Below are 13,672 nucleotides of genomic sequence, written 5' to 3'. Positions count from 1 at the left end.
CCTCCCGAGTAACTGGGACTACAGGCACGCACTACCATGCCCAGCTGATTTTTTGTATTTTTAGTAGAGACGGGGTTTCACCATGTTGACCAGGATGGTCTCGATCTCTTGACGTCGTGATCCACCCGCCTCGGCCTCCCAAAGTGCTGGGATTACAGGCTTGAGCCACCGCGCCCGGCCCGACTATCAGTATTTTTAATGCTTCTCTTTCATACTAGAAGTATCAGAATCTTCCCACAATTGTAATTTTCTTGTACATAATAACATAATTGTAAGTTCTTTTCCGCTTTTCTTCATTCAAGGTTTTTTTTTTTTCTGATTATGTGATCCTAGAAATGCACTGTTTAAATATTTGGGCTGGAAAAAACTTTTGAGTAGCATTTATTTAATACAATTGGCATAACTGATTTGTCAGTTTCGAGTTTTTATTAACAGTGCTAGGGTTATTGTAATTCCTCACACAATTATGTGGAGCCGTATGTAATACGTGCTTCCAGCACCCTGGTGCCCATTTCCGCTCCCTCCCTCCTGACCAGTGATGGCAGCTTGCAGTTCTAAGTCCTGAGTTTACATTCCTTAGCTTCCTTCTATTTTCTGTATCCTAATTTCCTTTTCCAAAGTGCAAATGACACACTTTGGTTAGTCTGGACCCCTAATTGTTTTATTTCAGGAAAAAGTATGCAATAAATCTATGCATCATAGAGTTTTTATATACAGGTAACTCAGAGAAGGGTTGCTGGACAGACACCTCCCCCCCAACCCCCCGCAGTACACATGAGTTGCTCAGATCTCTCCAGAATATCCTAGAGATCAGAGTTGATCTTGAGGAGCCAGGATTCTTGCTGCTACTCTGTGGAGTTAAAATACATATGTGAGCCTCTGTCAGTAAAGCCTGTTGAGCCTAAACTGAATACTGAGACTAGAGTCAAAGATTTAATTAACATTTACTGTGTGCCGAGCATTGTTCACAGAAAAATAATCAGTAGCCTCAAGGAATTCACTCCACGGAGTGCGATGGTAGTCTAAGTATGCCAGTGCTGCCAATTACGGCAGAACTGTGCCCACTGTGCTATGAATTCCTGACAGCAGGGACCTCCAGCCTGGGAAAACCAGTTTTCCTAACTCCACACAAACGGAACCACTAGGCCCAATCAGGGCACCCTGTCCTCGATAACACTTAACTCTAGGTGTGATTAGTCACGTTATTAGTTGTTAATGTCTTTGTCCCCCACTAGAATGTAAACTCCCATAAGGACAGGGAATGTGTTTTATTCCCCCTCTATCTTCCTATTACTGTTTCAACATGCTTGATAAATGGTTGGATGGATAAATGTGAACATAAATTAGAGAGACATTGAGCCTGGCTTTATGGAGAAATTAATGTGTTTAGTGTATGAGGTTAAGCATCACTGGTAATTAATAATTAGAATAGAAACCACGGAGCCGTTTATCAGAAAAGGTATGTGTTTAGGTGAAGGTAGCAAGGAGTGGGAGAAAGGAGATAGCTTTTAAAGACGAATTAGTCGCTAACTGCTGTGGTAGGGTAGGGGCGGGGAAGAGTTTAGATGTGTTTCAATAACTTTTGGTTTTTTTAAAAAAAAAACATTTGTAAGTTGGTTCTTTACCTAATTGGATTATTTAGGGAATAATTTTGAATTTTGAATGATTTTGAGAATAAGATTGGCTCTGTCTTAAAGATGTAGCAGTTTCTGTTTCTACTTTTTTTTTTTTTTTTTTTTTTTTTTTTTTTTTTTTTTTTTTTTTTTTTTTTTTTTTTTTTTTTTTTTTACATTTTCTAAGCGGCAAAACGACTGGAACTCCGTTTCCTAAAATGCTGGGAAGGAAAGGGTGTGAAAATGCCGGATGCGGCTCCCAAGAAAATCGCTTGCCACTCCACCCGCCCTCGTGGTGCGGGAAGGGGCGCGTAGCTGTGTCCCGCGTTCTGATTGGCTACGCTGGGGCGCGGGGGCGTGTCTTCGGGGGGGGGCGCTCATCTCCCGACCCCTCATTGGCCATGGGTGAAGGTGAAGGGGGGCGTGGCTTGGTTGGGGCTGCCGAGGGCCGCCTGGAGCCTCTTGGGACCCGGGTTCCAGGTCTCAGGAAGACGGTGGACCACAGGGAGGCTGGCCGGAGAGAGAGGGAAGGACAGGGCCTGGCCCTCGGGACTTCCTGTGCCTCGCTTAGAGCTAACGCCGACGGGTGAGTCCTCCCCTTCCTCTGTTTCTGGGCGTGTTCCTCACCAGCGACGCTGAGGCAGGGGTCGGAGCCGCCCTCAGCAAAATCCCACGCCTCGCCAGGCGCTCAGCTCAGCCTGCTGGGTTTCTCTGGAAAAGCGGAGGCCCCACAGTGAATGTGCGGCCTTTTGATCAGTCCCGGAGATCTTCCGTGGACCCTCGCTTTTCCTTGCTTATGAACATTGGTCAGTTTGAAACTGGCAACAGGGCATACGTGTTACAAAATCAGAACTTTATTGAAACCGGTGGTGTTGTAGAGAAGACCATACTAACCCTAACTGTGTGTATTACAGAAGTGAATTTCACTCCTCAAAAATGCTTAAGAAACAAGCATCCGAGAACAGCCCACATGGTGATTTAACATTTACCAAAAGCATTACTATATGTGGGGCACAGGACTCTGGAGCCAAGCCAAGAATTTGGTTTGAATCCAAATTCTCCCGTTTTTTAGCTAAGCAACCTTGGGCAAATTCCTTTACCTGCATCTGTTTCATCTTTAAAATGGGTTGTTGTGATCATTTAATGATTTAGTGTATGTGAAGAGTTTTCTGCATATTCTAAGTAATTTGTGGTATTGATCTTTGTAGTCACCAAGGAGATAGTGCCACCATTTTCCTGATGCCAAACTGAGGCTCAGAGAGGTGAAGTAAATTCCTCAAGTCACAACACAACTATTGTCCAGAGAGCAGGCAGTCTGGCTCCGGTAACCCAGTTTTACCCACTGCATTAAGTTACCACATCCACTTGTTCACTCAGCTTCATCCGGCAAATTCTGATTTTGCCCCTTTTGTGGAACGAGTTATTTGCCAGGTGCAGGGAATAAAGCAGAACACTGTGCAGTTCCTGCTCTCCCGATGCTTATAAATCTAGTGCAAGTTGTTCATGGCTGGGCTGCAGGGTGTCCATGAATCCTGCTAAAATCATTTGTGAAATATTGTGAGTGTGGGTCTTTTCTTCTGGAAAGAGAGTCTGACTCTCAGATTCTCAATTGGTCTGTGATCCAAACAGAGGTATGAAGAAGTGTTTTAGCCGAAGACCTGTGCCTAGTATGCCTGACACACAGCTTGAACTTCCAACAAAATTCCTATTGGTTGGATGAATGAAGAACTTGTAAGAGCATAAGTGCTGTGGTAGGGTCCGGAGCAGGGTGCTGTGGAAGAGCACACAGGAGGCCACCTGCCCAGGAATGCCTCCTAGAGGAAGTGAAGGCAGCTGGATGAAGGGTAGGGAAGCAGTTCATTGGAACACTGTAGTGAACAGTCTCTGACCATATGGAGTGTTGAGACAGAAACAACACATAAACAGCTGCAGCTGTTGTCCCACTTGTGCACAAGTGTAGAAGTCCATGGTGCCATGAAAGCCTATACCGGGGACAGGGGGCTTCACGTATTCATGAAGGTTAGAAAAGTTTCCTTGAGAAAGTGACACTTAGGCCTAAGAGTTGGAGCATTTTGGGCATGGAGTCTGGCCCACAGTCTTCAAAGACCACATAGTAGAAACCGGTAGAGCGCCAGGGACTAACAGGAAGCAAATTCAGCTGGTGCAGGAGAGGGAAATGGGAATGAGGGAGGTGGCAGAACCCAAAGAGGCCATGCAGGCCGTGGTAAGGCAGTTCTATGTTTTATTTTATTTTGTCTTTTTCCTAAAATGCCATTGGAAAGTTTATTGCAGGCGGCTGACAAGATCACATTTTGAGAAGAAGTTGGAAAGAATCCCAAGAGGATTAACTGAATATCTGGATGAGGACAAGATCTGTGGGGAGAGACTGTAAAGTAAGAAGAAGAGAGGGCTAGAACCAAGCCTTGAAGGTGAGCCTGCAGCGAAGACAGATAGAAGGTGGCCAGAAGTATAGAAAGGGAAAAGAACCAAAAACGTGGGGTGTCCAGGAAGTCAAATGAGAGAATCAAATGAGTGGTCAACTCTGCTAAAAGCTGCGGAGGTCAAAAGAGATAAGGAAGGCTGGGTGTGGTGGTGCATGCCTTGTATTAGTCCTTTTTCTTGCTGCTGATAAAGACATAGCTGAGACTGGGCAATTTACAAAAGAAAGAGGTTTAATGGACATACAGTGCCACGTGCTTGGGGAGGCCTCACAATCATGGCAGAAGGTGAAAAGTACATCTCACATGGCAGCAGACAAGAAAAGAAGTGAGAGCCAGGAGAAAGGGGTTTCCCCTTATAAAACCATCAGATCTCATGAGACTTACTACCATGAGAACAGTATGGGGGAAGCCGCCCCCATGATTCAGTTATCTCCCAGTGGGTTTCTCCCACAACACAACGGAATTATGGGAGCTATAATTCAAGGTTTGGATGGGGACACAGCCAAACCATATTACACCTGTAATCTCAACACTTTGGGATACCAAGGTGGGCAGATTGCTTGAGCTCAGGAGTTCAAGAGCAGCCTGGAAACATTGTGAAACCCCATATCTACAAAAAATACAAAAAATTAAGCTACATGTAGTGGCATGTACCTGTAGTCCTGGCTACTTGGGAGGCTGAGAGGGAGGATCACCTGAGCCCAGAGAGGTTGAGGCTATTGTGAGCCATGATCGTGCCACTGCACTCCAAGCCTGGACGACAGAGTGAAACCCTGTTTCAAAAAAAAAAGAATGAAAACTCCTCATTGGCCATAACCACTTGGAAGTTATCTTTATTGCAAGCTATATAAGTAGAAGAGGAAATGGAGAGAAAGAGGGATCCGCAGCAGTTAGCTGAGGGCAAGAGAGAGAGAGAGGATTTGGGCATGGAGAGGAAGAGCAGTGGAGAGAGATAGGGTTTGGGCAAGGAGAGGAAGAGCAGTGGAGTGATGGCTGGAGCATCAGAGGAGGATACAGCTGAAGGAGTAAACACTTGGAAAGAAAGGCTCAAGAGTTCTCAGGCCAGAGAGGCTGGGCTCAGCACAGGAGCAGGGACAACCCTGGATAATGAAAGGTGTAACTGTAGGGAAGGGGAGCTAGTGACAGCTTTATGTCTGCTGAGAGGAGCTGCTCTCCTTTCTTTGTACAGATTGGAGGCAAGGGCACTGGTTTTGAGTGAGGGTGAGTATGGAGGTAGGCGGGAGGCCAGACATGTGAGTTGAGAAGATTTCAGGTAGCTGGTGGGAAGTGTGGAAGAGTGAGTCAACCAGAGCTTGTTTGAGGATGGTCTGGCAGGGGGAGTAAGTATGCAGCAAAGACCAGAAATGAGCCTCTTGGCCCCTTCGGGGAATTGCAAAGTAAGGGGATGAGGATGGAGGCTAACTAGAGACAAAAGCTACATTTAACATATGATAAAGGAGGCATCATAAGCCATGGGGAAGGAAAGGATTGTTCAGAAAATGGTACTTAGAGAGAAGTAAACTATTGATAAAATCTGTTTAGATTCTCCGCTCACACCCAGAAATTTCAAATGAACTTAAGGAGCTAAGTTTTAAAATTCAAACAAAAATATGGAAGGAAATATGGATGAATTTTTACTGACCATCTGGTACTTAAAAGCAGTAAGACTCATAAAGGAAAACTTCCCTGACCTTCCTTTGACAATGTGAAATTAACTGCTTTGTTCTAACAGATGCTATAATATGGATGAGCTTTGATAAGATTATGCTAAGTGAAATAAGCCAGACACAAAAAGACAAATATTATATGACCCCACATATACAAAGTACCTAGAATAGGCAAATTCATAGAGACAGAAAGTAAAATAGAGGTAACTGGTGTCTACAGGGAAGAGGGAATGGAGAGTTACTGTTTAATGGGTACAGAGACAGAGTTGATGTGTTTCAGACAGTGGTAAATGTGGTACAACATTGTGAATGTACTTTAAGCCACTGAATGGTACACTTGAAAATAGTTTAAATGGTAAATTTTTTATTTCTATCTTATTTACCACAATAAAAAAAGTGGCTACTTTGGTATGCTGAATTATACCATCAGCAACTGAAAATGAGCTCAAGAAAATATTTCCAAAAATGACATTATATCAAATAAATTTTTTTGTTTTTTGAGATGGAGTCTCACTCTGTCACCCAGTACAGTGACATGATCTTGGCTCACTGCAACCTCTGCCTCCCAGGTTCAAGCGATTCCCCTGCCTCAGCCTCCCAAGTAGCTGGGACTACAGACACACGCCACCACACCTGGCTAATTTTTGTATATTTTTAGTAGAAATGGGATTTCATCATATTGGAAGGCTGATCTCGAACTCCTGACCTGATGATCTGTGCAAAGTGCTGGGATTATACAAGCATGATCCACTGTGCCCGGCTGCACAAGTTAATTTTTAAAAATCAGAACGATAGCAGTTTTTCTTTTTTTTTTTTTTTTTTTTTGAGACGGAGTCTCACTCTGTCACCCAGGCTGGAGTGCAGTGGCATGATCTCGGCTTACTGCAACCTCTGCCTCCTGGGTTCAAGTGATTCTCGTGCCCCAGCCTCCCAAGTGGCTGGGACTACAGGCACGTGCTATCATGGCCAGCTAATTTTTTGTATTTTTAGTAGAGACGGAGTTTCACCTTGTTAGCCAGGAAGGTCTCCATCTTCTGACCTCGTGATCCGCCCACCTTGGCCTCCCAAAGTGCTGATATTACAGGCATGCACCACCACGCCCAGCCACAATAGCAGTTTTAAAAGGCAGGAATAGTTGATTCACAAAAGGAAATAAAGGTGACCAAAATAGTTTATTATGAAACATCACCCTCATCAATAATAAAAAGAAATTAGTGTCGTATCATTTTTCACATATCAAAATAAAAACTGATGAGAGAATCACTCATATTGCCTGTGAGAATGTCAATGGAGATAGTTTTTCTTGACAGGAAATTTAGCAGCTTCGCTTTCCAAGTGTTCACACATCTCTTCCGTCAGGAAATCTACTTCTAGGAATTCATCCTAAAGGAAAAGCATATGAAATGTGGACATATATTCAGCGTATAGCAAAAATCATGATAGGTGTACCTGAATGTGACGAAGAGAATCAATCCAAGCTGGAAAATACGCTTCAGGATATTATTCAGGAAAACTTTCCCAACCTAGCAAGGCAGGACAATATTCAACTCCAGGTAATACAGAGAACACCACAAAGATATTCCTCAAGAAGACCAACCTCAAGGCACATAATCGCCAGATTCACCAGGGTTGAAATGAAAGAGAAAATACTGAGGGCAGCCAGAGAGAAAGGTCAGGTTACCCATAAAGGGAAGGCCATCAGATTCACAGCAGATCTCTCAGCAGAAACCCTACAAGACAGAAGAGAGTGGGGGCCAATATTCAACATCCTTAAAGAAAAGAACTTTCAACCCAGAATTTTACATCCAGCCAAACTAAGCTTCACAAGCGAAGGAAAAATAAAATCTTTTGTGAACAAGCAAGCACTCAGAGATTTCATCACCACCAGGCCTGCTTTACAAGAACCACTACAAATAGAAAGGAACAACCAGTATCAGCCTTTCTAAAAAATGCCAAAAAATAAAGAACATCAACATAATTAAGAAGTTGCATCAATTAATGGGCAAAACAGCCAGCCAACATTAAATGACAGCATCAAACTCATATATATCGTTATTAATTCTAAATTTAAATCGACTAAATCCCTCAATCCAAAGACAAAGACAGGCAAAAAAAGCCAAGACCCATTGGTATGCTACATCCAGATCCATCCTACATGCAAGGATACACAAAGACTCAAAGGGATGGAGAAAAATTTACCAACCAAATGGAGAGCAAAAATAAATAAATAGAAAGCAGGAGTTGCAATTTTTGCTGATAAAATAGACTTCAAAGCAACAAAGATCAAAAGAAGCAAAGAAGGATATTACATAAAGATAAAAGGATCAATGTAACAAGAAGAGCTAAAGATCCTAAATATGTATGCACCCAATACAGAAATACCCAGATATATAAGACTTATAAAGAGACTTGGACTCCCACACAATAATAGTGGGAGACTTACAGATCAATGAGATAGTAAGTCAACATCGATATTCAGGACTTGAACTCAGATCCGGAACAAGTAGACTTAATTAACATTCATAGAACTCTCCACTTCAAATACACAAAATATACACTCTTATCAGTACTACATCACACGTATTTATAGGTTTAAATGAAATATTGGTTGGCTGCTTGTTAATTATTTTCTTCCCTCTTTTTTTTTTTTTTTTTTTTTTTTTAATGTCTCCATTATTAAACATAATTACAGGCATACCCATTTTTAGATTGCATTTTAGCCCGGGCAATAAAGCAACACCCCTGTTCTCTCTCCCTCTTCCTCTTCCTCTTTCTTCCTTTCCTTTATTCTTTTTTTTTTCTTTTTCTTTAATATATTTTAAAATAATACAAAAATACTTCCAAAAAAAAAAAAAAAAAAGAAAAAAGAAAAAAAAACATCACAAATAGCCTAAATGCTCAGTATAAGGAATGAATTACAAAATAACAATATATCCATCCCATATACCAAGCACTCATTTTAAATGTTTACAGAGCATTTTTAATACCAAGGTTAGATACTTACTGTGAATAAAATAGAAGCAGAAAGGTAAATTACATACATATATATATATATATATATATATATATAATGTGCTCATTATATAGGAGTCACAACATTTATACTTTTCACTTTCACAGTCAGCTGTGATGAGCAAGACAGATAACTTTAACTGGTAAAGACGACTCACCTGAAGACATCATAATTCATAGCCAACTACTTCATCTGTGTGGTGTCTGCTTAAGAGATTTTCAACAAAAATTTTGAGTCTTTGTAATTTTTACTTTATAGGCTGAATTCAGAACCTAAGTCTCATGTGTAGGGAAGGTACCACACAGGAGACCAGTAATACACTGTCTTTCAGCAAGTCCAGCACAGCCAGTTCCATGAGGTTGGAACAGATCCTCTTCTCTGGCTAAGCACTAGATGAAGCAGTTGGCTTGGTTGGGGGGTTACATTATACAGAATGACAGATCATTAAACATTAGAACTACATTGAGCACGGCAAGGTGTACCCACTGACAGAGGCTCCTGCACAGCGGTGCTAAGGGAACAGCAGGCTGTCTGCCAGGGTGAACGGTGATGTGTTCAGGTCACATATCATCATATATGCCAAAACATGAACCATTGTCTTCAGGTGGTAGGATTGTGAGTTTTTCCATTTCCTTATACTTTTCAGAAGTTGGCAACTATTCTGTGATGAACGTACATTGCTTTTATAAGCAGTTACTTTGGGAAACAGAGCATTTAAAATACATTTTTTAGGCCAGGTGTGCTGGCTCACACCTGTAATCCCAACATTTTGGGAGGCCAAGGCGGGTGGGCCACTTGAGCTCAGGAGTTCCAGACCAGCCTGGGCAACATAGCAAGACCCTGTCTCTACAAAAAATATAAAAATTAGCGAGGCATGGTGGCTCATGGCTGTAGTCCCAGCTACTCAGGAAGCTGAGGTTGGAGAATCACTTGAGCCCGAAAGCAGAGGTTGCAGTTAGCCAAGATCATACCACTGTACTCCAGCCTGGGTGACAGAGTGAGACCCTGTCTCAAGAAAAAAAATATACATTTTTTAGTTTTCAGTTACTCTTTGTAAATCTATTTCTGTCTAAAATACAATTTAAAGTCATATAAGACTTTTAGCTCCAGAAATTTTACTATGTACCAGGCAGTGTCCAAAGTACTTGATATGCATTTTAACCCTTACAGAGTTTTCCTATAAGGCATAGATTATGTTCTATTTCACAGATTGCTGCTAGTAATACTCATTGAATAGTTAGTGTGAGGTACTCTTCTAATCACTGCTGTCTTATCTGCTGCCCCCTAAACTAGAGGCAGGATTGGGTGGGGGTAGTTGGCAGCACCCCACGCTCCTTCCTGACATGGGGGACAGGTGTGCAGCCTGAGCCTGTGGGGTCGCACAACCAGGAATGGGGAGCGGGATCCCAGCCCCAGTCTCCCTGTGCTGCTTCATGCTGTGCCTCCTCCTTCCTGTTAAAGTTGATGGTCTTCTTAGAAATTTTTTAAATAATATTTTAATCTTGGCTTACAGTATTAGGAATTATCTGAAGAAATTTCTGGTTGAACCACTAAAACAAGCTATGTGTACAATTATTTTAGCCTCCTTAGGCACTCACAATGAGCTAAACCAAAATGGGAAACCAAAATGGAAAGAGTGCCTAATTTTCCTAATAGAGTAATCATGTATTTGGATGAGTTAGGACAGGGCTGAAAGTAAAGAGTCCCGAGCATATATGGCAAGGGCATTTAAATTAGAGTCAGGGATTGGAAATGGCTGCTTTCTGCTTTACTTTCAGACATATAAAGAATGAGGGAAGGCTGCCAACAGGCTAAATTGACCTATACTACACACGTCTGTGGCAAGACTGAGACACTTAGAACATTCTCAGGTAGTAAAACAAACCAGATGTATTTTCGTTACCAGAGACAAAAGAAATAGTGGTAGAGTTCATGATACCACCCTGATATACGGACCATTTTGAATTAAAGGCACCTGAAAAACAGCAGGTGTAAGATCTGACTTTTCTTCTGTTCCCATGTGAAAAATACCCTCCCTATACCAAAAGGAGTAACATCCTTAACCTCAAGGATGAGAAATTGATACCAAAAGAATTCTGCACGGTCCTTGTTAAATTTTCTTTTAAATCTCCCCATGTTTCAGTTGCTTTTTCGGAGCTTCCTACTTTTTGTGCAACTCTGTACATAAATAACTGACTCTAACTGCTTTTTCAGGTCTTCAATTCCATACTAGGGCTCCCATGCCACGTACACTTGCATTAAATAAATTTTATGTTTTTCTCCTGTTAATGTATCTTATGTCTGTTTAATTCTCGGGTCCAGTCACGACCCTAACAGGATGGAGGTGTTTTGCTGCCCCTCCAGAGGCAAAGACTATTAATGTGTCAGACACAGTATAGCCATCTTAAGATACCTAAAGATGTCAAGTAGATAGCTGATTATACTGTTCTAAAATTACAGTCACCATTCTGCAGCTGACCTGATTTTCCATGGCACCACAGGAACAGTCATGTGGCATTTTTTCATTTTACTTGGCTAGGGATTACAGGTAACCACCACCACACCCAGCTAATTTTTGTATTTTTAGTAGAGACAGGGTTTCACCATGTTTCCAAGTCTAGAACTCACAACCTCAGGTGATCTGCCCGCCTCAGCATCCCAAAGTGGTGCTGCAATTACAAATTATTTTAATTCTGGATTTATAAAAAAGAGTTTTGTTCACATAATTCTAAACATACACACACACATACACACACACTCCATTTATTAACTCATTTAAAATAAAATAATTGGCCCATTTTGGGTGATACTTATTCAGCAAAATATTTACTCTGAAATATAAAACTAGAGATGACCCTTTCCCTCGCCCCCTTTATCTGCTTCAGCTAAACATCAACTTAATAATATAAAACATTTCAAAAAAAACATGTTTGTTTGTGTGCATAATAGATGCCTCTTAAAATAAATAAGTTGTGGGAAAAGGAATTGGTATGAAAATAACATTTGAGGTCTGTGAACCTTTGAACTCTGGTCTTGCTGCTCATCTGTAAAATGGAAGTAACTCCACAATGTATTTACAAAGTATAAGATGTCAAAGTACGGAGAAGTGTATTACAATTACTTCAATTAATTATTTAGGAAGATTTTTAAAAATATTACATGAGTAGTTTTCGTCTAATTTAAATCCACCTTATTTCCCTACTTAGCTCAAATTTGTAAGTATATGTGTTCTGAAAGTCAACACCCTTATACTAAAAACCTTTATTTTCTTTTTTACAGATAGAATGAGTCCATTTGAGTCCCAAGACGGTGGAAACTAGCTAGAGGATTGCAGCCATGTTGTGGAAGCTGCTGATGAGATCCCAGCCCTGTAGGCTGTGTTCTTTCAGAAAGATGCCATCAACTCCAAAATATAGACCTTTCATAGCATGCTTCACCTACACAACTGATAGACTGTCAAGCAAAGAAAATACAAGAACAGTGGAAATGCTCTATAAATTTTCAGTTGACATTAGGAAAATTCGTAGATTGAAAGGATGGGTACTTTTAGAGGATAAAACCTATGTTGAAGAAATTGTGAATATTTTACAAGAACTAGGTGCCGATGAGACTGCTGTAGCTAGTATTTTGGAACGCTGCCCGGAAGCAATTGTTTGTAGTCCAACCACTGTTAACACCCAGAGAAAACTCTGGCAGTTAGTCTGCAAAAATGAGGAAGAGTTAATCAAGTTAATAGAGCAGTTTCCAGAATCTTTCTTTACTGTTAAAGACCAAGAGAACCAGAAGCTGAATGTTCTGTTTTTTCAAGAGTTGGGACTAAAAAATGTGGTCATTAGCAGACTTTTGACAACTGCATCTAATATTTTTCATAATCCTGTTGAGAAGAATAAGCAAATGATAAGAATTCTCCAGGAGAGCTATCTAGCTGTAGGTGGTTCTGAGGCCAACATGAAAGTTTGGCTACTAAAACTGTTAAGCCAAAACACATTTATTTTGTTAAATTCTCCCGCAGCTATAAAGGAAACACTAGAATTTCTCCAGGAGCAGGGTTTCACAAACTTTGAAATTCTCCAGCTTCTGTCCAAACTCAAAGGATTTCTTTTTCAACTTTGCCCAAGAAGTATACAGAATAGCATTTCCTTCTCTAAAAATGCTTTTAAATGCACAGATCATGACCTGAAGGAATTAGTTTTGAAATGTCCTGCCCTTTTATATTATTCTGTTCCAGTTTTAGAAGAGAGAATGCAAGGATTATTGAAAGAAGGAATTTCCGTAGCTCAGATAAAAGAGACGCCAATGGTTCTTGAATTAACACCACAAATAGTACAGTATAGGATAAGGAAACTCAATTCCTTAGGCTACAGAATAAAGGATGGACATCTGGCAAATCTAAATGGATCAAAAAAAGAGTTTGAAGCTAATTTTGGCAAAATTCAGGCCAAAAAAGTAAGACCATTATTTAACCCTGTGGCACCATTAAATGTTGAAGAATGACATACTGACTGATGTTGCTTCTTTCTAGCAGTGCAAGGTGAAACTAGCAAAGACAAAAATTCAGGCAGTTTTTAGGCACCTGTAATTTTAAGAACCTGCTTAGCTTCTGAATTGTGTTTATCTCTAAATAGATAAATTCTGACTCTTGCCATATTATAAATTGTAAACTGTATTCATTTTAATAACTAAAGTTGGTAACTTTTACCTTAAACCATTAGTTCAAAAACTCATGTACCATTAAATGCCATATCAGTTTGATACTTTATAAGTGAATCATTTCTAAGAAACGGACAAGTGCTTCCTTAATTCAAGGTATGGATACATTTTTATACAGCACATTTCATCTTACGATGCAAATCCAGTCTTCCTCACTACCCGCCATGAAACATCACTCTAGCTTAGTGTTACATGAAATATTAGCAAACTTCTATACCTTTTTTTTTT

General features: G+C 40.7%; 1 protein-coding gene across 1 annotated transcript; it reads left to right on the top strand.

The window, feature by feature from the left end:
- The first annotated feature begins 2,042 nt into the window (after positions 1-2,042).
- MTERF2 (mitochondrial transcription termination factor 2) lies at positions 2,043-13,493 on the top strand. The gene is made up of 2 exons (XM_017541006.2): positions 2,043-2,199; positions 12,014-13,493. The coding sequence occupies exon 2, from the start codon at positions 12,071-12,073 to the stop codon at positions 13,226-13,228; it is 1,158 nt and encodes a 385-aa protein (XP_017396495.1). The 5' UTR covers positions 2,043-2,199; positions 12,014-12,070; the 3' UTR covers positions 13,229-13,493.
- The last annotated feature ends 179 nt before the right edge of the window (positions 13,494-13,672 follow it).

This window comes from Cebus imitator, unplaced genomic scaffold, assembly GCF_001604975.1.
Source record: "Cebus imitator isolate Cc_AM_T3 unplaced genomic scaffold, Cebus_imitator-1.0 Scaffold8, whole genome shotgun sequence".
Classification (NCBI taxonomy): domain Eukaryota; kingdom Metazoa; phylum Chordata; class Mammalia; order Primates; family Cebidae; genus Cebus; species Cebus imitator.
Note: the sequence above shows the minus strand (reverse complement) of the source record. Positions and strands in the feature narration are given on the sequence as shown.